Source organism: Channa argus, chromosome 16, assembly GCF_033026475.1.
Source record: "Channa argus isolate prfri chromosome 16, Channa argus male v1.0, whole genome shotgun sequence".
NCBI lineage: Eukaryota > Metazoa > Chordata > Actinopteri > Anabantiformes > Channidae > Channa > Channa argus.
In genome coordinates, this window is record NC_090212.1 from 13,201,981 (window position 1) to 13,226,512 (window position 24,532).

The 24,532-nt window shown below is 40.7% G+C and overlaps 1 protein-coding gene across 1 annotated transcript in view; it reads right to left on the reverse strand.

Annotated features, from left to right (window-relative positions):
- The window catches only part of pacrg (PARK2 co-regulated), a 126,278-nt gene that overhangs the window by 41,969 nt on the left and 59,777 nt on the right, over nt 1-24,532 (reverse strand). Inside the window, exons 3-4 of the mRNA XM_067480642.1 lie at nt 18,132-18,303; nt 11,544-11,693 (exon numbers count right to left, since the gene is read on the reverse strand). Coding sequence (XP_067336743.1) covers nt 11,544-11,693; nt 18,132-18,303 — 322 coding nt within the window. The remainder of the gene's footprint in view (nt 1-11,543; nt 11,694-18,131; nt 18,304-24,532) is intronic.

The window sequence follows — 24,532 nt, forward strand, 5'->3', positions numbered from 1 at the left end:
ATTTCTGAATTTGGCAGAGAAACTGTGAAATGTATAGAAATTTGTCTAGAAATTGTTTGCTAGACCTTTAAAATATGAACATGAATATAGCAATTTTACTGGAAAACATCCATGCATTATTACAAATCCACCATCACCCTACACATCATCCTGAGTGATAAGCATATCGACCGTTGGCAAGAGAACTCTGCTACACACAAAACGCAGAGAGAGAGTGTCTTATATTTCAGGCTTTGTATTTCATTCAGAGATAAAAGGAAAGGAAAATATGTGGCTATGTTTGTCTGCATCCTTAAGGGTGTCTGCAGGCCACTGGGTAATATTGCTACTATTACAAAAATGAAAAAGAAAATAGATCAGTCTAGAGTGTAAGCATTGTCATCCACAAAGCATCTATCTATGACAGATTTTATACTAGACAGTGGCAAGCCATCACTGGAGCTCTCTTCCAAACATAAAGCTGAGATTTCATCATGTTTGACAGGGCCACTCGGGTGGGGTAGAAGTCTAAGTGTTTCAGAGGCTCATCGCTTCATTCCATGTCCCTGTTGCCTCTGTGCGTAAAGAGAGAGTAGAGAAAAACAGCAGGATATGTACTCTGTGAGGGAGAGAGATGAGGTAGGACAGTGAGTGAGAGCCATAGGGGAGCCAGGGATGTTCGCCTCTCAATCTACACTGGCTAAATATTTCATGGGAGAAAGTTGTGGAGCAGGGAAAAGCTGAGGTGAAAGGGGGAGAATAATGGGTGCATCACCCTCGGGAAGTGTGTAAAGTGTCCCAGACGTGCAGAGGGCTGGGAAGGGGGGTCAGGACATTACATGATTTGCCACATTCTGCCAGGTGAATTATTCATATCACTGAGGTCAACACTAGAAGAGCATCATGGGTGGCCGTCAGTAGAGAACAAAGAGGCAAAGGCTTTTACTATACAGGCTCCACTGATACAAAAAGTACGAGTGGAAGCAAACACCAAAGAGAGATAATGAGCTTGTCTTTGGAGGTTAGATGGAGTTAATATAGCACTTATGGTCTGCCATGTACTATTATAGACAAGAAAAAAGGCATATTCTACATTCTATATAGTGGTGTGAAGTACACATACAATATTGGTGTATTTATCCGCTCAATTCACTTTGAAGGCCATAGATTATACACTATGTGTGTATGGGTGTGTGTATCACAGAACAGATTCTCAGAGTAAATACAACAATAATGTAGGAACTGCACTTTTGCAGCAGGGACTGTTTGACTGGCTACACACACACACACAAACACACACACACAAACACACACAGACACACACACACACACACACACACACACACACACACACACACACACACAGTTTCTGATAGTCTTCTGAACCTGGGCAACTAATGTGGTAACAATGTTATTTACAGATGAAGCTGCAGTAAATTAATTATGCAAAAACTATACAATGTGCATTCTAAATTAAACTTCTGTGCATTGCCAAAGGCTTTTTAAATATTTATCATTTCTTTATTAAATGAATTTTAACCATTATCAATGTTGCAGCAGTGAATAGCTTGCTTGAAGCACATTTGTGGCAGATACAAACTGCAAGTGGCTCTATTAGTATCTTAGCACACGATTAGTGGGAAACATACATACTAAGGTTGATTTGTAAAGTGCATTTGTTTTGATTTTACTGGAGCTGTTGGTTTTGCAGCCTACAGGTGACTTGGTTTTTTAATATGCTATATATCTGAGGCTTGAAGCCTCTGACTCCAGGGCACCACCCCTGTTTCTCAGCAAATGTAGTTTGGTCAAACATAGCTTTTATGGAGGAAAACAGTCAACCCAACTGCTATTCAGTGGCCAAGAGAGACAACATTAGAAGCCGAGGTCAGGGAGAAATAGAAATTTTACTAAAAACCCAATGAAAAAACACCCATTGTGCTGACGGCCATAGCTATTCACAGAATAGCCAGCACTTCAAAAATTCTTAGTGAAAAAGTGTGTCTAATATATATATATATATATATATATATATATATATATATATGACACAGTTTTTCACTATATATATATATATATATATATATATATATATATATATATATATATATATATATATATATATATAGTGAAAAACTGTGTCATATATATATATATATATATATATATATATATATACACACACACATATATATATATATATATATATGTATATATATGTGTGTGTGTGTGTGTGTGTGTGTGTGTGTGTGTGTGTGTGTGTGTGTGTTTTATGTAAACTCTATAGTATTACACTGGATTTTCTTTCCTGGTAGACATAGGAAACCAGAATTCTAAGGCATAATTAAACAATACTGATATAATGTCAGACACTAGAAAAAAACGTAATACTGCCTCTTATGATCTTGTAAAGAGAAAAGTCGAGAGGTGGGTTGTTGCTCATAAGAGGAGACAGAAAACATGGAGGGGATGTTTATCTGTCTTGTATTGGTTGTTCGCCTGAAGGCCCCAGAGCATTTCTGGTAGGCTAGCCGGTTAAACATGCACTGCAAGCCGCCTTCTACTCTGTATGACCCCAGTCCTTCTGGGGCCCCAGTGGGTGGTCGAACATAATAGGGTAACATCTGGTTCAAAGGACTGACTTTGAATTGCTGCATACATGCACACACACACATGCACGCACGCACGCACAGACCCTATTACTGTAAGCTCCTCAGGTACTGTCATTGTCCAGAACATCAGAGTGAATACAAGACTAAAACCAGCCAAGTAGTATTATTTGACTATGTAATTTAATTTCAAAATGGACAATTAACAATAGCAACAATAAAAAGAATTTTCTGCAATACCCCTGTGGCTGGATATGCCCCCAGACACATTTTAGAAATAGGGTCAACATGATAATTATGGGAATGAAAGGTTTCTTTCCCATAATTATTTTGCTCTGTATTTCTTCCTAGGAAAAGTTAACCACATGCTGCTGATTTGGGTAGTAAAAGTATGATTAGCCTTAAAATCTTACAGGGGTCCTACTGTATAATTGTTAATACATGTAAAACATAATAGATAAATTAACTGTTGTGACTATAGAAACATGTGAAAATGTTTAATCATATGGTACTCGGTCTTTGGACTTAATGAATGACAGATAAATTGTAATTTTAAATTGAAACAGCAATAACTATTTAATTTAATTTTAATATTTTAAGAGTTGTTTCTTTATCAGCTAATGTATTTTAATTTTGTGCACGGTGAATAAAAAGTAATCCACTCTATACTCATATTTGTGATGGCTAGGGGAATATGAGCCACGGAGCCAGATGGAAACACTAGAGATAGGAGCCAGCTTAAAACTTTTGTCTGGACATGGGACAAGACTTGGCTGGGACAATATTGCAAGGATTTGTGTGAGCTGATGTGAGAGAGGGGGTGGTGGTGGCCTGGGGCGTTTAGTGTAGTCCTGAGAAATTGTGAGCATTAGAATTTTAGAATAGGGTTCAGTTACATCCATTAGAGATAGTGAGGACTGTGACTGGCGCACGCTAACGTGTCTGTGTGAGAATGGAGATGATAAGATTACATCTATCAGGGAAACATGCTGAGATGAGGCTACATTAAGGGGGTAGGTCTCTAAAGACACAGACAAACTGGAGACAGACCCTATAACATGACAGGTGGTGAAGCCTTATGACTGATAATGCTGAAATTGTTCAATACACATTCACATTCAATACACATTCACGATATGTGAAATTGGTTTATTAACCTTAACATGTCCAAGATGTAACTGTCACCCTCAGTACAGATTCAGCATCGGGTTACCATACAGAAGGCCGCAGGACCAAAGCCCACTCCAACAGGTGTGGCCCCACTCAGCCACCAAGGGCAACTCTTGGTGACGGTCCAGAGCCCAGATAAAAATGCGAGGGTTGCGGCAGGAAGGCCATCGGCGTAAAAAATCATGCAAAATCAACGTGTGCAACACATTCCACTGTGGCGACCCCTGAAGGGAAAAGTTGAAAGCCATTGATCTTTGTTGCTATCCTCAGTATACTGACTGTACTATACATTTCTGTACATACTGTATGTGACAAGCAGGGAGGACGTAGGACTGTGTCCTGACAACAAAAATAACAATCCATTTATTTCTATCGTCCTATTGTGTGTTCTTGCCTGGGACAACAAGTAAAGGGGAGTGTAGAATTGATATTTGTTATTTGTTTGGTGAAATTGTGCCTTTTTTTACTTTCAGGCGGCTGGCCTGTTTGTGAAGGTGCAGCTGTTTATGAAAGCTGACAAGCAACCTGGCGCTGGGTGCAAACGCTGATCCAAAGCGGGCTGGACAAACGTCTGCACACACACCAGCATTCTGTCGCTGGCCGCCTGCGGAAATGTCAAACACAATGATGCGGTGAGAGGCTGCAGAAGCGCTCCTTGCTTGCTGCTGGGAAGTTATAACGCACATATAGGCAGACGCAAGGACACACACTCATAAACCAGAATACACATAAAATTACATCAAAAAGTGCCACAATTATTGGCTATGAAATGGCTAACTGGCTCCACCTCCCCGCCACACACACTCACACACACAAAGTACATGGGGACAACAGCAGAGCAGCCTCATCAGCCTGATCCGTGTTCAGACTGGAATGATCACCTGTCTTTAGCAAACACAGTAAATGCTCTTGCTATTCATCTCACTCTATTGTCTAATTCGGACAACTCAATAATTGTGTTACACATGTCAGGTCCCAGAAGCCCGGACAATCCTGCAAATCGTTTCAAAGTGCCCCAAATTCATTAATTACAGAGTGTGTTAATCTCATTGAGACGGGAAGAATCAGAGAAAGGAAAGGACTCTCATAATTCATCCAATTAGGTAATTGAATGCTTGGATTAGAGAGAATGAAAGGAGGACCCCTGCTAAGTTTGAGTTTCTTCAGGTTGCATACTAAGAATACATACATGAAGAATACATACACATTACGAGCATTTTAGATGTGCAAATGTTTTCAAGAAAGCTAAAGGAAACAGAAATAACATCTCCCTTGGAGACATAAGATTGAAGAAACTGTATTTAACCATCTGGATAAATTACAATGAAATACAGTAAAAACTTCTATTTGTTTATATGTTCAGACCAGCAGGTAACATGCTGGATATTTAAAAGCATCCCATCCCAAACATCAGCTCCAAAGATCTTGAAGTTTTGTTGGCCAGCCTCAGCACACTGCAGCAATCGAAGTAGATCTTTGTTGCAAACTGCCTGTGCAAATACGGCAAATTCTGTTTCATTTAAGCATACTGGCAGCCTTGGGGCTCGGTGCCATTTAAAGAGTGGATCACATAATTCCCTTAAGTGCTGCACAGTGCAAAAGGCACTGTGTACAAATTAATGAGCAAATCAACAAACACAAAGCCAAGTTCTTCCTGTTCCTTCTAAACAACAGTAAAACTTTACTATCTAATCTGATGGAATAATAGAGACACCAATATGTTTCAGACAGAGAAGGAAAAGTTAAACCTGTCCATCACAGTCTGCAAAGTAAACTTTTTGAGAGGGTCAATCACAGACCAAAAGTGTGATGTGTATATTTCTGCATTTTTGTGTATGTATGTGTGTTTGTTGAGCAGTATGCCTGTCAGCCTGCAGACCAACCCAAATTATGCATGAATCTGGCTTCTTATCAGCTGACCTTTAAATTGGAGCCACACAGCAACTGCAGGCCCAAGGGCTGACGCTCACACCTGATTGGCTGCTGTGTCTCAGACCTGCTGACAATAGAAATTAACAGAGCCAGGTGGGCATATCCGCAGGCAGAAGGAGTAGAGGTGTGGAGGGAGATAGGGGGAGGGGACTGCATAAATATGAAATATATTTCCAGTGTTTTGCTCAACTGTCTTTTCTTAAGCTTCAGGAGAAAAGGAAAAAAAGTCATTATGTGCTGTGAAGCATGGTAACGGTAGTGCAGGTAAGAAAGGATGAGTTCAGTATTAACTGGATTTTATCTCTCGCTATCTTTCCTTCCAAATCTCTCTTTTTCCCCTCTCCCTTTCTCGCACTCTGTGTTTTAATGGCGGAGGAGTCTTGGCAGGCTGTGATTGCTTGATATATAGATATCTCCTGTTGAAGAAGGGTGCATGGAAGAGGAGACAGGGGGTGAAGATGAGGTATGTGTTTTGTCGTCCACAGGGAGAAGAAGCTCTGCGTGTCTGTGGAGCATGATGGATTACATAGGGGCCAAGGGTTTGTGTGTGTGTGAGTCTTTGTGTGTGTTTGTATGTGTGTGTATGTGGGGTTTCCTCTATTGTGTCACTATGTACACAGTGAAAGAATGGCAGCAAATTCATTTTCATAGCTGAAAAAGGACATTAAATAAAGCAAATACTTGTGAATGGGAATATACAGAAGTGCAGTGTTCTGGGATTAAATGGAGCATTATGTTGCATTGTGGACAAAAGCACAGGTGGCTGACAACACTGGCATATTCCTGGCCTTCTGTTACATTACATTAAAATTAGCTGGAAAAATGCTTTTGATTCAGTTTGCCTACATTTGTGTGTGTGAGTGTGTGTGTGTGCTTGTCGTGTGTTGCACACATGCAAGCCCATTGTTGCCAGTCACAGAATGACCGCTACATGCACTGTACAATCGCTCCATACACAGTTGATAAAATGCCTTTGCCTTCTTGTTGCTAACTGTCCTTCTGTCGGGGGGCATTAAGAGATGAGCCAACTCTTCCAGTTTATTTCCCTTTGAGCAATCAGCATGAGCTATAACTGATCCACTAAATTCATAAAGACATCCAACATGAGCTGTGAGCATGTGTGCATGTGTGTGTCATGTGATACACAGATAAAGCAGGCCCACAGGGAAGACAGAGTGGCCAGTCACAGCACTGCATCTGTCACCAACACAAAAACCTCACTGGTCGCCCAGGCACACAAGATGGAGAGCCACTATCACAATGTGTGTGTGTGTGTGTGCGTATGTGCGTGTGTGTGCGCGTGTGTGGGCTCAGGAATGCATGTGGGTGAGATCTTATCATAGCTGGACACATTCCTAGCAGGAAGATAAAGGAGGCCAAATGAACCAGATCACCACAGCATGTGTGCAGTGTATGTATGAGTGTGTGAATGTGTGTGTATTTAAGTGTATGTATGTGTGTGTTTGTGAGAGAGAGAGAGCGCGAGAGACAGAGAGGGTTTGTCAGTGATGAATAAGAGTATAAGGACCTACACCTTACAGATAAGCGGAGAAAATCACGAGGACAACCACAACCATGCTGCAATGCAGCCTCACATAAATACCACAAGAGCCTCCCAAGTAAACATCAACTACATTCAGACAGAATGTACAGCAATTTAAAGGCTGAAGCTCTCAAGACAAACATCCTTCAGTGTAGTCCTTCGCAATTTAGATTTGCGTGTGTAGTAGATGAAAAAGAGTGAATAATACAAACAAATAAATATTTTATCAATGATTTGTGTTTTAAGCTCTTCTCAATGTGTACTTAGCAGAAGGTGGCTGTCAGTCAATTCTGTACACACATATAACTGTTGCCATTATTTGACTATTTGCAAATTGTCCTAGTTATGTTGTGTTTATTTATTTCTAACCATTTTACACATTTAAGATATGCCCAGGTTAACGAAAAAGAATAATGGCGGATATAATGTAATCAGATTTCAAAGTTTATAAGGATACCCCGATTCCATTTTTTCCCAGAGTACAAGTACAAGTACTTACATTTACTTGCCTACACTGAGCTCCAAAATAAGCACTAAACAGTTTTGCTAGATCATAAGGCAGAGCCAAGCTTGCAGTCTACTTTACTTTGTCATTGTGACTTATCTTATAACAGCTCCAAACCACACAGTTTCACCACTGCCTAACTGCTCAACTGGTCTCAGGTTTGGGTGCAGTACCAGAGGTCCAGACATTGTCCAGAGTTGTCATTTCACACATGTAGCGCACAGCAGCAGATCATCTGTATCAGACACATTCTCACATTAGGAGAAAGGCTGGTGAGTCGTGGCACCAGACACAAAAAGTGCGCTGAGGAGTTTTGTTCACAGCACATTGAAGCAATGCTAGTCAAAAGAAAAAAAGCCATGTCAGTTGCCCGATTGAAATATTGTCAACACACCCACTTGTTTGCTTCAAATCCTCTGAACAACTAGCTGCTCTAATATGGTCTTACTTGGACATAACCCCAAATTTGTACTAGAGGGCTCGTTGGATAAAGTCTAAAGAAGCTCACGGGCGAAGTGCATGTGTGAAACCAACTTCAGTCTCCAAACCAGTATTTGGAGAATGTTTTGTGGAAGCTAGGAATAATTTTATATAGGTTACCATAACAACATACATAAATGATTGTTCCTGACTTAATTTTTTTATTTACAATGGGGAAGGAAGAAACGTTTATTATGGGTGGGCCAAATCCTGACCCACTAAACGCAGGCTATATTAGCACCTATTTTGATCTTTATTCAAGAATCCAGACAATTTTAGCAGTGTAGTATATTATCCTCCCTTACTAAACTACATAGTGACTCTGTGGATCAGTTCCTGCTTTCCTTCAAGCTCAGAAGAGGAATTTGCTGGATGAGGGAGCACATGTCTCCTTCATAAGGAACGTTGTTGCATTTCATTAGGGATGAGATTCATCACAGCAAGCAAACAAGAGAGCAAATCGCATTGGAGGAATTTCTACACATTCTCAACATTGTCTCTCACAGACATTAAACACACACACACACACACACACAAATACAGCTGATACGCAAAAGGCACAAAGCAAACAAAAGCAGAGAGAGATGATTCAGGAGACAAAGGGGTACATCAAGGACAGTGATACTATGTGATTGCTCATTATTGTGCACTTCAAGATGACGCATTACTGTGCAATAAGAATGGCAGCTACCTGCCTGAAGTTAAACAGGCCTATTTTTCCCATTGAACAATGCAGCTGTTCCTTTTTCAGATTCCTGGATCCCAAAGAGGCTGTGGATGTGGGTCATGGGTGTGTTGTTCTGGTCAAAGGTTCAGTGCTCTGTCTGAATCAAAGGACACCCACAGGTCCATTTTGGAGATGGCTGTTAAGCTCCAGCTCTGACCCTGAAAAAACAGCTCAGATAAGACCTATATACAGACCAATTTAACAGGTTGTGACCCTGTCTCAGAATGGGAAGCGACACAGCGGGAGTGTGTGAACACAGCCTAGGGGATCTGTCCCATGATGAGATGCTGGTGATATCTAACTGTAGCCCTGACCCTACAGCACTAGCTGTCAGCCTATTGATTCACAGCTCGAACAGCTGGGGAGACAGGGACAGAATCAGGTTGTGTAGCTTGGATGGGACATTGTGTGATTGTATGTGAGTGTGTGTGTGTGCGCACACACATACACATGCGTGTGAGCATGTAGTAAACATCTAGTAAAGCATTATATGCTCAAGGCTGTCAGACCTAAATAATAGTGAACAGAGAGTGATAGAAAGCCGAGGCCTTCCTCTACACTGAATTCAACAGCTGCATATGAGACACAAAACATCTATTCATGAGTGATGTCCACAAACGTAGACACACACACATATGCATACACACATACACACTTGGCACATACTGGACAGTGGCCCCGTTGTGGCTCAGGAGATAAGAGGGATGCCATGCAATCTCTGTGAGTTGCAGTGTGCGAGTGCCAAAGTGAGATGTTACCACACACTACTAGACAGTCCTCTGTGTCTTCTAGTGTTTTAAACACAATGATTGTGCCTGTCTGCTAGAGCCAGCATGTTGGCTGTAGTTGAGACAGCCAACTGAGCGTGGGATAGAGCTGGAGGTGTATACAAGTGTTATTAGATAATAGATGGTCTTCAATGGGAGCTTTGATATCGATAAAAACAAGTCATAAAACAATAAAGAGACAGAGACAAAGAAGCAATGAAAGAGAGAAAGAAAGAGAGAATGAATGAGAGCCCAAAATATTTGGGAAATATAGAGAAAGAACACAGACTTCTGGTTCACACAGCATTTGGTCCCCAAAAGAGAAACATTTAATATCTGTATTTGATGCTGAATCTTTTATTGTTAGTGGGGAGTGGGTGTTGCACACATGAGATGAATAGACAGCTCATCTAACAATAAAGCTTCAGATGAAGATTAATAACACTATGAAAGATATCTTTTTTCTACCTATTTACTTTGGTTCCAGCATTACCTAGTCTCAGATCTAAGTGAACTAAAAATTACAATAAAAATAATCGAGAAACTCTACTGGATGGATATAAATTGCTGAACAGGACTTATTCAGCAGATTAGTTCCTGGGCTTTGGCAGCTGTAGGGACCTCTCACTGGCCCAGGCCGGTCTCTCTCAGAGAGGTCAATAGCAGGGATGCGTGCCAGGTGAGAGACTGGCTCAGATTTAATCAATAACTGCCAGAGGAGAACAGACAAGCGGGCAGCCAGGTAGCCATGCTGGCATGGTAACTACCAGGTAGCGATAAAACTACTTTTGGTGGGGTTCACCATTCAACTGCTGAGCCTTGTGCTGTAATGGAGAAACTCACGCTTCAAAATGGTTTAAGGGATTGATTTGACAGCTAATTTACAGAGGAGATTTGAAAAAGGCCGTGTGCTAATAAAGCTGGCTTTTCTTTTCCATTCTTTGTCTTTCCATGCTCTCTCTTTTAGCTCTCTCGTCCTTTTTTCAGACCTCAGCAAATAGTAAGAGATAATGTAAGCAAATTAAAGAGACAAAAGATTCAAATTGGATATTGATTAAGAGACCAAAACCTTGTGTTTTTTCCGTTAAAGTCTGTGTTTAAATGATTGATTCACAATGTCACAATGCCCACGTCCTAATGACTGTGTGCTGAGCAGTGTTTGGTATTGGTTGTGCCTTTAAGCCTTCAATGAGCCCCCGTCATGTCACACCATGCTAAGTGCTTCGACACAGCCACACAAAGAGCTCTGCCTATCTGATGCCAATCTTCGCAGGTCCTGGTGTCACCCAGGTGAAAGCCTTCAGAGAGAGCAAGGACAAAGTCTCCTCTTCAACAACACCGCACAATGCAGCCTGACTGACAGCAGAAAGGACAAAATGGAGCTTTGCTGTCAAGTGGATGTTTAAGTAGAGGGAGGAAAAAGAAAAAGGATTCAGGGACAGGTGCATACATTGCCCCTACAGAGAAAAGAACAGGGACAAAATAGGGTGCTTTCTGTCTGGAATTTGTAAGACTCACAGTCAAACAAAAAGAGACACTTAACATCTGCACAACATTAACCAAACTGAACAGCTCTGTGAAATCACCTGGATAAACCAAACCAGCAGAATAACACACAGCACATGAAAAGCTATCACCACTTTTCATAGGCCTGCAAATATTTGCCATTCTTCAATTCACTGACAAAGTAGCAATACTTCTGTAACAGACAAAATGATTTATAACACTAACGTTACACAATGACGGCTCCACAAAAGCGCAGAGACGCGTCATGCTGACACACCATCTGTCCATAAATTAACACTCATCTATTTGCACGGCTGGGACTCACTGTTCATGTTCTTGAAGATGTTGAGAATGGGAAGAATCTGTCTGTAGTAGGGCACCAGAGCCTCCCCCACCAGGTCTCCAGACATTACAAGGTGCTGCAGGACCTTCAGTGTTGTGCAGATAACCTGACGGTTCCTGGTGTTCAGGGCATCTGCAAATGGCAAAACAAATGGGAATGGTCAGAAACCAAGGCGTGGCTGAGGCTAGTTTTCAACATTGACAGGAAGGACAAATAGTCCTTGTAGTATTTAAACCAGGAATTGGAATGTAAACTAGATTTACGGGTTGTTTGTTCAAGCAGGTGGAGGTACATTAAATGTGATTCTGATGTCTGCCACTATATGGTACACGTGAGTGAACTTAGCAGAAACACACATTCAAAATACACATAAATCTTAGCCCCCACACACTCCCTTTCTCTTAAAAACACTTCCTTTATAGCTGGACTTTGATTTAGACCGGCTTGTCTGCAATCAGTGATTTCAAATGCACTGGGGAGGCAGGAGTAAGTGAGAGCCAATCACTAGGCTATTTGGCCTACAGCTGCACTTAACTCCATCTCCCACTGATAGAGAGAACAAAGGGGAATGATGGTGGGAGAGATGGAGGGCTAGAGAGATCAAGAAAGACAAATACTTAGAGAGAAAGAAGCAAGGGGGGAAAAACAGACAAAATGTCAGAAAGAAAGATAAAGCGGTTAAAAAAAAAAGGTTCAAAAATAACTGTGATTAGCAACAAAGACTGACATATTTTTCCAGTTCTTAACGCGTGTTTTATTTGTGCTGTTTATTTGTGTGGGGGGGTTGTGAGCTTCAGCACGAGTGCTGGTAATTCCCATTGTGCAGGCTGTCAGTCTAAAACAGCACACCCAAAGTAAGAAAAACAGACCTGAGCTATTTCTCCTTATAAAACTTAAACACATGTGATGCCTTCTTTTACAAAAAGATGATGATATGGGATGGCATCACTGCACTGCATCCCAGCAAGAAATAAAAAAACATTTTGAAACCAAAAGCCAAAACTAGTGTGTGAGCAGAGATGCTAAGAGCTTGTGGCTGATGGACTAAAATTCTCAGGTTTAGAGCAGGTTAGACAGAGATGTAAAAAAGGAGAGAATAGGACTAGACAGTGAGAAAAAGGTTGTGTGGAAAAAGCCTACAATTAAAAACTAAAAAAACTAAATACCAACTGCCTCAAATCAAAAAGATGAAAAAGTAAATCCTTAATCTGAAAAACTACACAAGACAATAAAAAAAAGGTAGAGTAACTTAGTTACCTACTGTTCATTCTACAAGGAGAATGCACAATATATTGCACAAGATATAACGAAGTCTAATTTTCACCTGTAGCCCCTGGGTGGACACTCAGTTTTTAAAAAAATATATTTGTATATATATACAATATATATATGTGTATATATACACAAAATATATATAATAAATCCCCAATAATATAATTATAAAGTAGAAAAATAATACTTATTTTCAACACGGGAGTGTACACCAAGAGTCAAACCATCATAAAAACAACAAGTTCATCAGTACAGGAACACAGACCACACTGTAGCTGTAGACACAGTGTTCACATTATTGTTAAAGAGATAAATTTTCCTTATACAAAATAATAAAGCATTGTTGATTACAGTTGTATAGAATTCCAATCTGTTTGTAGCAAATTAATTAATGGAATATATAAAAATAACAGTGGAGAATTAAACTAATGAGACATCGTTACAATTTCCATCCAAAGCACCATAGTCACATTGACAGAGAAGACTGATGAGACAGAAAGAGAGCAACAACCCAAAAATCCTGTGTGACAGTCACGGCACACTGCATGAGCCAGTGCCTGTGTTAAAACAGCTCATGTGCAAGTACAAAGATGCACACCCAGACTCACACAAAGCAGTCACACATTGATACAAAACACACACACACACACAGAACTGTGGACTCACAGACATGCACACACCCACACACACACACACTCCAACACATATGCATACACATTAAAAGCAATTAGACAAAATGTCAGCCTCAGTCATGAGCACAGGCAGTATTGAACATGGCAGCAACAAAACATGAATGGTGCTGTACAATGTGGAAGAGTCTTACAAACAACAAGAGGCTGATTGGTCAGAGGATTAAAACATTACACTCTATTCATTGTGTGTGTGTGTGTGTGTGTGTGTGTGTGTTTTGGGGTTCTACTGGGGGCTGTGAGGGGGCTGCTTAGCAACACATAAGAAAATTACCAATTAAACCAGGTCTATTATTCTTTGTCTGTTTGAAGGTATAACACGTTTGCTTTGGCATGTCTTTGTCTGTGTCAGTGGCTGTGTGGGTGCGTGTGTGTGGGTGTGTGCGTGAGGCATATACAAACGACTAGCAGTGGAGATGATGCTGAATGAGCGAAAGTATTGTGCTTTATTCCATCTCTCCATCTCTGCCTTTGTGTCTCCCCTGATAGACAAGCACACAGATATCTGCCATCACCAAGATAAGGTGGAATATGGAATGACAGGAATTTCAAACCTACATAACAAACAATGAAATTCTAATTACTAGCCAGAGCAAACAATTTTCCCTGCTGTGACATTTGGACCGTGGGACTGTTCAATTATTCATCGGCACTCTCGCCTTGGTAAAAAAAAAAAGGGGAAGAAAAAAATTAAAGAGCGATGGAGAAGGCAGCCAAAGGCCTGATATATTAATGCTGGTATAAAACCTGTGTTGCGACAAATCTGAATAAAGTAATCATCTATTCATGCTAGGGCCTCTTTCATATTCAGTGTGAAAATAAAACAATGGTGACCTTGTATTCTGTTTCCTGTGAACAGCCAGAGGTAGGGTGACACGTTTGAGAGTTTAGCAGTGAATTGTTCTCAGTCAGTGTATAAATATACTTTTCAGATCAGAAGATGTTCTTGTGCAGAGGCGTAACTGAGGATCTTCTTGTAATGAAATGTCTCATTTTGGTTCAAAGCTGAACAAATGTTATGCCAATCAACTGAGACCCAATGGAGGCATGGCTCTGAATACACCTCTCAATTTAAAGAAGCCATATAATCCCAAATCATAGCATTTCAGCAACATTTTACCCTTTCTGTCACCATGGTATGATTTAGCTGACCAGAATAATTCTTTAGTGCCTTTAATTACAGAAATATCAGTGTTTAATATATATTGTATTAATTTGCCATTCTCTTATCACATTCATTTTTGATCATTTTACCAGATTACTGCCAAGAAAACCTTCTAATATTCATCCCATCACCCCAAGTAAAATTATTGTACACATAAATATAAAGAAATGTTTATTTCCTCCATTTCTTTATAAAGTTAGTCTCGTGCGGCTAGTCTTGTGAGGGGGTGAATGGAAAAGGATGTACAGTGGGTAAGAGTTTAGTCACCAAAGACAGAGACTTGGTATAATGTCAGCCAGAGCCTTCTTCATTGTGTATTCTCATTGGGTGACCTGCAGTCATCATCAAAATTCACCAGGCCTGACGTGACTCAGTCACTCCGCAGATAAGAGCCTGCCAGCCACACTGAAGATGTATTAACATCAGAGGAGAAAAATATATATCTCGCCATTTTAAAACTGCAGACGGCTTTTTACTTTCTTCCTCTTTCCACTATCCCTTCTTCTTTCTTGCTCCATAGAAAAGTAATTAATCTGCAACAGACACGGACTGGCAGCTTTGCCTTGTGGATGGCGAAACAGGCCTGATTTTTAATAAACCAAGAAGTTAATAAGGAGCAGGCCATTTAAAATTCCATTATCAGTGCAAAGTGTGTGTTTTCATGAGGAGCATAACTATCACCTTTGGTCTTGTCTCCCAAAGGCAAATGACCAAAATTGCTGAGGGGTTTGAATTTATAAACTACCAGCAAGTGGCCCAGTCGCTCTGTGTATAATGTCAAGTTGTATGTAAAGTGGGTGGTTCTTGAAAAGGGCAAAAGAGACATTAGGCCATCCAAATATTTAAAGTATCTATAAAAAGATTTAGAGAATCCCCTCTCTGCTCTTTGCAGATGATGTGGTTTTATTGGCTTCATCAAACTGTGAGCATTTAATGGAGTAGTTTGCCGCCAAGTGTGAAACACCTGCAGTGAGTCAGCACCTCCAAGTCTAACCACCACACATACGACTAAACCGCTAAACTCCAACCATGGTGGACAATTGATTGTAAAAGTCCTTGCTGTGTTATTTGGTCCCAGTAAGTTACAAAACGTGTTAAACACACATCATTATTCATCCATTAACCAGAACCACCACCTTCTCCTTCTTTTTGTATATAATTCATCGACGTCAGGTTTTGCTTGAGTTTCCACTGACTATGGCCAACAGCCGATTAGCTTTTGTGCATTTTGTCGATTACTTTGACACCACTCTCGCTTACCACAGTTGGTTTTAGTTGTACAATATATTGAGCTTTGAGAAGAATTAGCCCTTATTCCCTTCTTGTGCAGTACTACTAAGTGGAACAGCCAATCGGGCAGGGACTGGTTCAACAGCTGAACTGACTGAGAAGTTACCCAGTAGTGCCAACGGAGTGGGTCACACTACGAAATATAGGCAAACAGACAGTCAGTAATGGCCGGAAATTAGCCAGCAGCTGACCATTAGCTTGTCGTGTGTCATGCAGATGCTTAGTTAAGATCAGGGCATTTTCCCCTTAGTTGCAAAAGCTCTGAGACACACATTTGCATAGCGGCTGTTATGATTGATAACTTATTCCTGATCCTTTTCATGAGTTACAGCAAACCTGTTACCGCTCCTGTACATTCTTCTTCTTTTTGGTTCTATCACACTTGAAGGTTTATTATGCAGCCTCGTCGGAGAAATCACATTTTCCACTGCCTACAGCAGCTATTTAGCATCATCGAAAACAAGTACCATCACATTTTCAGAATGTCAGTAACAACTTGGTGCTAAAGTAATTTTCTTGAGACAACCCACCTGGGAACATTTCCAGAGCCCCCAGAAGGAGCTGGGAGAACTGGAGTTGCAGTAACACTAACTCCACTATTGATAAGCAGAACAAAAATGGGATTGAAGAAGAAATAAATATGCAGTGAAATGTATGTACTGTAAACATGAGGTTGCAGATGAGTAGATTTGTGATTTGTTTAATGGCTGTGTCACATGATAACAGGCTTTGTGCCAGAGTCAGTCTGTCGCTGTGAGTCTGTGTATTGTGTTGGCTGTTACGCACCTCTGCCTCCCACACTCACACATAAATAAGGAGCATGCACACTTCTCGCACCTACACACCAACAGCCAACTGTCCATGACATGAACACTATCCCGGGCTCACTGGGCGCCACTTAAGGGCTCCCACTTTGAAACTGACACTCGACTTGGCAGCTGTGCCAAACAAAAGACTGTGTGAGTGAGACTTTGTGTCTCTGCATGTGTGCTGAAATTTTCTAACAAGAGCTACACTCTGCATTCCTCAACTTCTCTATACCTTAATCCCCCCCTCATGTTTGCCACACAAGAAACCTTTCCTGTCTACATGACTGTAAGTTCTGATGTCTATTTTTGAGTCACAGACCACTTCGCCCTAAGACATGACCTTTCCACCCACCTCCATCTGCCAGTGTGTGTGTGTGAGTGTGTGTGTGCGAGGTCATGTGCATGTGAGTGTGAACGTGTCAGAATGGTAAGGCAAGGAGGCACAACACGATGACACAGTTAAATGTAGCATGTCACCACATTCATGGCAAATTATCAAGCGTGCTTTCAGAGGCAACTTCTTCCGGGAAATGCAAAAACAAGGACGCTTTGCCCGGAGGGTTGATGTAATAATAGGAACCGAATGACTGCAAAACCAAATTAGGACTTGTCATAGGACTGGTTGTATGGTAATGCTGAAATGTAACAGGTGAGTCTATTACTGGTAAAGGGTGTTGTTCTGTTTTGGTTACACTCTACTGCTTCTGTAATATTATATGAAAGGAGTCTGAGAGCGCTATTGTGTATATTAAAAATATGTTCACACATTTTGAATATAGATTCTGCAGCATGTTACCAGTGACATAATCGTCCCTACTGCTGTTTAAATTTATTCTCAATTAGATCAATTTTGGACATTCTTTGTGAAGTAACACTGTATTTATTTCCAACTACTGTATGTCAAGCCTGTTACTCGGTTTGTACCCACAACTTACTGTGTGTTATTATGAGTGGCACCTTTACATTTACTAAATCTGCAATTTTGTGTAAACAATCTGTAACTGATTAGAGAACTTAGCAGCAAAACACAAAATATTAATACTTAATATTTTGGCTGGAGTTAAATAAATAATTTATATATTGGTTTAAATGTACAGTAGTAATGGTCCTATGTCATTATTCATCTTATTTTATTTTTAGAACAGTACTAAAAATAATTTCAAGTTATGACTTATGTTAAATACATTTTCATTTTTGGTTTTGTTAATAATACCCACATGTTTTTGCTGGCAGGAAAACAAAGTGGAGGTAAGATGACATCAACAAACACCCAGGGTCATTTGATGGAGGAGCTGTATTGCGTGTGCTTGGTAAAGTGTGATTGCAGACACCCTCTCAGACTTACTCTTGATGGGGATGATGAGCTGAGGAATGACGGGCTGGATCTTGGAGCCACCGTGCTCCAGCATGTCATGGACTCCCTGGCGGGCGAAAAACTCATACGGATGAACTGTCTCACATAAGCCATCAAAGAACAAAGGTAAGTAGTGATGGTAGTCCAGCTTCTCAATCTCCACCTGAGGACAGAAATTCCCATTTACATTACAGGCATTACTAGTCGCTTTTTCAAAGTGAGGCTGACAAAGACAGAGGGAATAAAGTTTCTGTCCTTTGCTCAAGGCCATTAGTCAAACCATGCAGCTGTTGATAGAGACATTAGCTAGCAACAGGGATGGACTTTTAGTTTATTGGACCACTTCTCTCCATACCCAGTAAATCAACTTCAAACTCACTTTCACTCACGTCTTTACACAAAAATGCACACACAGTGAGAGAAATAGAAGGTGAAAACCCCATGTGTTTTAGAGGAAATCTGTTATTACCATTAAGCTCCCTTTCACTCTTTGCCCTTTCCCTTTGTTTGTCCTTGGCTTTGCACAAAATCTAGGGCTAAAGCTCCTCTAGCAGCCATTTATAACCCTCACAGCTAACACATTCTCACACATGCTCGCCCGCATACATACACACACACACACACACACACACACACACACACACACACACACAACTGTGGGAGACAGCTGTTTAGGAGATCATGACACAGCAGCATGTGGCTTCTTGTGCACTGACATGTTAACACCTGTTTACAGCATTTACAGGAAAGAGAAGCGCACACACACACACACGCACACAAAATCAGTTGATACGTAACGACATTTGTCCAGCTACAGGCTACAGGCAGACTTTGATGCTGTATGGCTGAGAGTGTGTGTATTGTGTGACACATTAAAGCAAAGTCTTTCTTGTGTGTGAAGACATCAGAGGAAAGCCACTCAGGCACACAGGGCTGGAACAAACAGCTGGCCCAAAGACGACTGCCATGCAACATGTCCTCCAACCTTTATGTTTATATAGGTCATTTGTCCCTACCCTCTCTTACGGCCCAATGAACCGTTTGTTCAAATAGCGCCACCAGGTAGGGAGGCTGGCATCTATTGAAATTACACCCCTTTTGGCACCGAGCAACAAAATGGGCGATTCCACTGCTTACAACAGGGCCATTTAACATTATTTAACAAACTCAGTATGGAAACTAAGAGAGCAATTGCTTTAATTTTGATGGCAATTTTTTTTCTCCCATTTCTGCTTAATGTGTGCTTTCAGGTGCTCAACATCTTTTTCGGTATTTTTCACTCCAAAATGCAAAAAATGTTTTCAGTAGATGATAAGACTATAGGCAAGCTATTTTAGCAACAGGTCTCTTACTATGAAGCCTGGTTTGGCATTGTGTTGGTGAAATAAGAAAGACCTAGGACATTGTTCTGAGTTGCGTTTCCCACACATAACCCACAGCAGGAGAAGCATCCAACGGCTTTCGGCTTGTCTCTTCAGGGGTCGCCAAAGCGGAACATGTTCTGCACGTTAATTTGGCATGTGTTTTTATGCCGGATGCGAAAATGTTACAACAGCACCAAAAAGCCCATTCTCTCACTTTACATCCTCCCGACAATTCAGGACCATGCACGAGCTCATGCACATAATACAGACACTAGGGATGGATAAAGTTTGGATAATGTCAGTAACGTCTCACTCTGACATTTGCGTTCTCACATACACCCCCTTCTGACGAAGTCAGGAGAAAGTCAGAATTCCAGCACATGTCTGAAAGGGGCTTAAGTGTATATTGATGAGTAAAATCATCCATATTATTTTATCAATTTTAAATTAAATTCATTATCACATTATTCACATATCTGGAATGTTTAGCACATATCCCAAATTCCCAGCAACGTGTTCCAGCTCCTCCAGTGGAATCCCAAGGTATTCTCAGGCTAGAAGATATATACTGTATAATCTCTCCAGCGTGTTATGAGTCTATCCTGGGGTCCCTTACAAGTTGGGTGTGTCCAGAAAACCTCCAATGAAAGGCACAATGGAGCCAAGCTTCCTCCCCTTGTATTCACAATCTTATTCTTTTGATAACACCCCAAAGCCTGTGATCATAGTCGACGGTTGGAAATTACATGAACACAATACAATGTGTGAAAAGTGAAGGGGTGTGAATTGTTTCCAAAGCAAGTGTATATTCACCCACTCACGTGCACACACGCAAGCACACATATACAGACACAAGCACCCTGTTGTGTTATGTTGGTCTGTGCTAAAATGTCACCCAGGCAGTTACACTTAATGCTTTCAAGTCCCAAGCCCTCACCCAACCCTTGGTAAGAGCCAGGACTTCAAAGCAGAGGGCAGTGGGCAGGCCCTTCTCCCCACTGTGAATCCTCCCCGACACACATCTCCCCCAGGTAAACACAGAGATAGATACAGGGAGAAAAAAAGATGGCGAGATGGCGACAGAGACAGAGAGCTTACATTGTTAGCGCAAAGAGACAAGGCTGATTGCTCTGAGGCAATTTGCTGATCCAACCTTGACCTTTCCGTGCGCTTGGTCAAGATCATCGCTGTGAGTCAGGCGGGTGGGAGACAAGAACAAAAGCAAGCATGAGCCCAGAGAGCAGGGGTGGAGAGAAAGTCGAGGGGTAGTGAGAGTAAGGAGAGGAAAGATGACACTACAGAACAGCATTGCTTTCTGGCCCATAGCAATCAGAGACACACAGGGACATTTCATGCTATAAGCTACTTTTTTGACTCGCTTTCGGCACAAAATTAATATATGTAACAAAATCCTACAACATCTTAACTGTTTTACAAGTATGCATATTTTTATACTTTCAAGGATTCAGGATTTCCAGGATTGTCATCAATGTATGATAGAAATATTGATAGACATATGTGTCTACATTGCAAACAATATTGTGCCTGCTGTAAGAGTGAATGAGGATAAATTAATTCTTAGAATGCAAAAAAAAAAAAAAAGAGGTTTATAACACCAAACAGAACCAAACAATTTCCCATAATTTAACTTTGTGGTAAAATGTTTTTTTGGGCCACAGTGCCCTTTAGTCTTCATGGTAATGTATCATAGACTGTATGTTTGTATCATAGCAAAGGTTTAATTAATTTTGTTTCTCACTATGTTATGTTAAGTCTTTTTCAATTTTTATAATTTTTCATGATTTATTGATGAAAATTAAAATATATAAAGTACTAAGCTTAGAAAAGATACCTTACGCTCACTGATAATAGCAGTTTTGTCTGGCATTGTCAGTACATAATCAGGCTTCACACTGACACGTTGACACAATCTTACTTACCTTGTTGTGCACCTGAGATGCTGTGGGAATAATTATCTGCGAGCATTAATCTGGTGTTGTTGTGGATGCCTCTGAACTCTGTGATGTTCTTAATCAAAATCACATAAACAAGCACTTAGGGACTGGCTGAAGATTCCAGTTAGCTCTGACGCAGTGGGCAAACACCTTTACAAAATCATTCTTTTCCATAGTGCATACACACACATACATACACACATTCTCTGAGAATCTTAATCAGCAGCTGAGCTGAGCAGTAACTCTTGCATCCGTTATCGATTGTACGCCCAGGTTTGTTTGTCTTTGGGTGCCCGAGGGAATCCCCCTGGAGTCCGGGGAGTCAATGAGAGTGGAGCACGAAAGACTATCAGCCAAGTAGCAGCAATTAGCCCTGGGACACAGACCTGCATGTCTCCTCTGGTCAGCGCTGCAACAGCAGACGCACAGCAACAGGCCAGACAAAGTGTGAGGAGAGCCTCTGCTCATTAAATAGCGGTATCAGAGGCCCCTGACAAGCACAGAAGACCAGGCAGAACAAAAACAGCAGGTACCCACTTGAAATACACAATGTCTGGACATAACTATGTGTGAGTGCAAGTGAATATATGTGTGGGCAGATAGATGTGTGTGCGAACATGTATATGAAGTCTGTTATGCAAAAAGCCAATAGATAATTACAATAAGAGAGCGGAATATGCATGCGTGTGTTTATACATGTGTTTATATTTTATGGACGCCTCCCCCCCACATTGTAAAAACATACACACCCCATACGGTTGAATACACATAACTGTGAGCTTTTGGGGCTAACAGAGGGATAGTATAGTTTTGGAAATGTGCGTTCAGATGGAGTTAAAACTTTTCCATATTTCATTTCCACTGGTGGAACCCCACTGTTTATTCCAAAACAGTGGACTGCCACCTCCCACAGTCCATAGACATGCATGTTTGCTTAATTGCTGACTCTAAAAATTGCCCATATGTGTGAATGTGAGTGTGAATGGTTGTCCGTCTGTGTATGTCTGTCTGTGCTGGCCCTGAGACAGACTCATGACCTGTCCAGGGTGTACCCCACCTCTTGTCTTATGACAGTTGGAATAAGCTCCAGCCTCCCTTGCCACGAACTCATCAGTTCCATTTCTTTCTACAACTTTGCATTTGCTGATCCACCGCCACCTTTGAGCATCGAATCAAGTTCATAGATTGATCAAATATATAACACCCACATATTCTATTTGGTAAACGGCCAGTTATAGATCATTTTTATCCAGGAACAACTTGGAGTTCAGTGTCTTGCCCAAGGACACATTGACACGTAGCCAGGAGGGACCGGGATTCGACCCCGACATCGTCCGCTGATCCTGTGGTTTGTGGACATCTGCCCTACCAACTGAGCTACAGCCATCCCGTTTTCAGTTTTCAGTAGAAAATATGTCACATTACATAAGTAAAAAAGCTACACATTCGCAGGCCTTAAAGTGCAACCATCACAAAATGTTGCTATTGGATCTTGTGCTGTCTCACTGAAAACATGTCTCATAGATCATTCACAAAACAGACTCTATGCCACCTATTGACATGAATACAATTTTAACTGATGACGCAATAATAACTGGATAATAACTGCATAACCTGGATGCAGCTTTCTGTTAACAGACAGGTTTCTGTATTTAGATGAGCTGGCAGACGAGCCGCTGTCAATTATTTCAGCCTTCAGAGGAAAACAGGCTTCCTGTTGGTGCCACTCACACTATGAGTCATTCAATACACAGTCATGATGGCCAAACAAACATTCATTAGTTGCTGGAAATGCATCACAGAAGACTAAAAAGGAATGCCGCATACAGTATATGTATGACCACATGTAGACAGTGTGGCATGTTCCATGAACATGTTCCACAAACAAGATGTTTACTCTAAGGAAAGAGAATTGCACTGAAATGACAATACAGTATTACTAAAAGTACTAAAAGTACCTAAAATAGCAGAGATCCTAGCAGTCATCACATTTTATTGTGCAACTTTCTCCGAGACATCAGTGTCAGTTTCTGAATCCATCTCTGTGATTAGCACATAGACTTGTGCACATTAGGTTGTTCCTAGAATTATGAAGACTTGTCAATACACAGTGATCACAGGTATTGCAGTTTTGTACATGTAGGTCAAAGTGGCCTTTTTGTTCCTGTTTTTCCCTTAGTTTAATGTTAACATTACTTCACATCACATCTGACTAAATTATAGCTACCGTTGGGGCCAAGGCTTTTCAATGAAGGCCAATTACTCAATTAACTAATTCCATAAGTAGCCACTTAAATTGCTGTGAATAAAACATAGACTTGGATAGCAATATGCCTATTAAGGATTTCTCATTTGAATTGTTATCCCCAGTTTAAAATGTGTCGTTGGATACCAAAACCGTTATACTAATAATGTTATAATGATATGGAGTCGGTGAAGTCACACACTCAGGCAAGTTAATCGGTTCTACTTTGTGAAAAAAAGCTTTCAACATTTGGCTGCTGCTGCTTCAGCAGCAACATAAATTCCCACTGCAAAGTGGTATCATCATAATAAGAACCGAGCGCATGCAAGAAATCTTTTAAAATTCCTGTGGGGGTTGGGGTGCCATATCATCCCAAATGACAGCTGGTACCTCACTGTGTGTTGCTGCTAACTTAAAATATCACTTAATGTTTTATTACATGAAGTATTTCACCTTCAAGAAGATGTTAACACACGTAGGCATCTCCTCATTAAATAAATTAACAAAATGGCAGCAAAATAGGTCCTTGACTTTATGGGGAGTATCCGTAACAAAAAAGCTAGGTCATTAATGTTGTTTTTAAGATTATTATTTGGTTTTTATTTTCATTAAAGATAACATGTATTCCAGTGGTGTTTGAAAGTTTGTATGACCTTTAGAGATTAGTGCAGATGCAAATAGAGAAAATTCTAAAAGCCTTTATGAACTTTTAAGTTTCACTATAGGCTGCACCTCTGACAAATTTCCATTTATTCCAGATATTCTCAAACATTTTATAAGTTGTCATAAGCACACTACCAACAACACAAACTAATAATTTATACATTC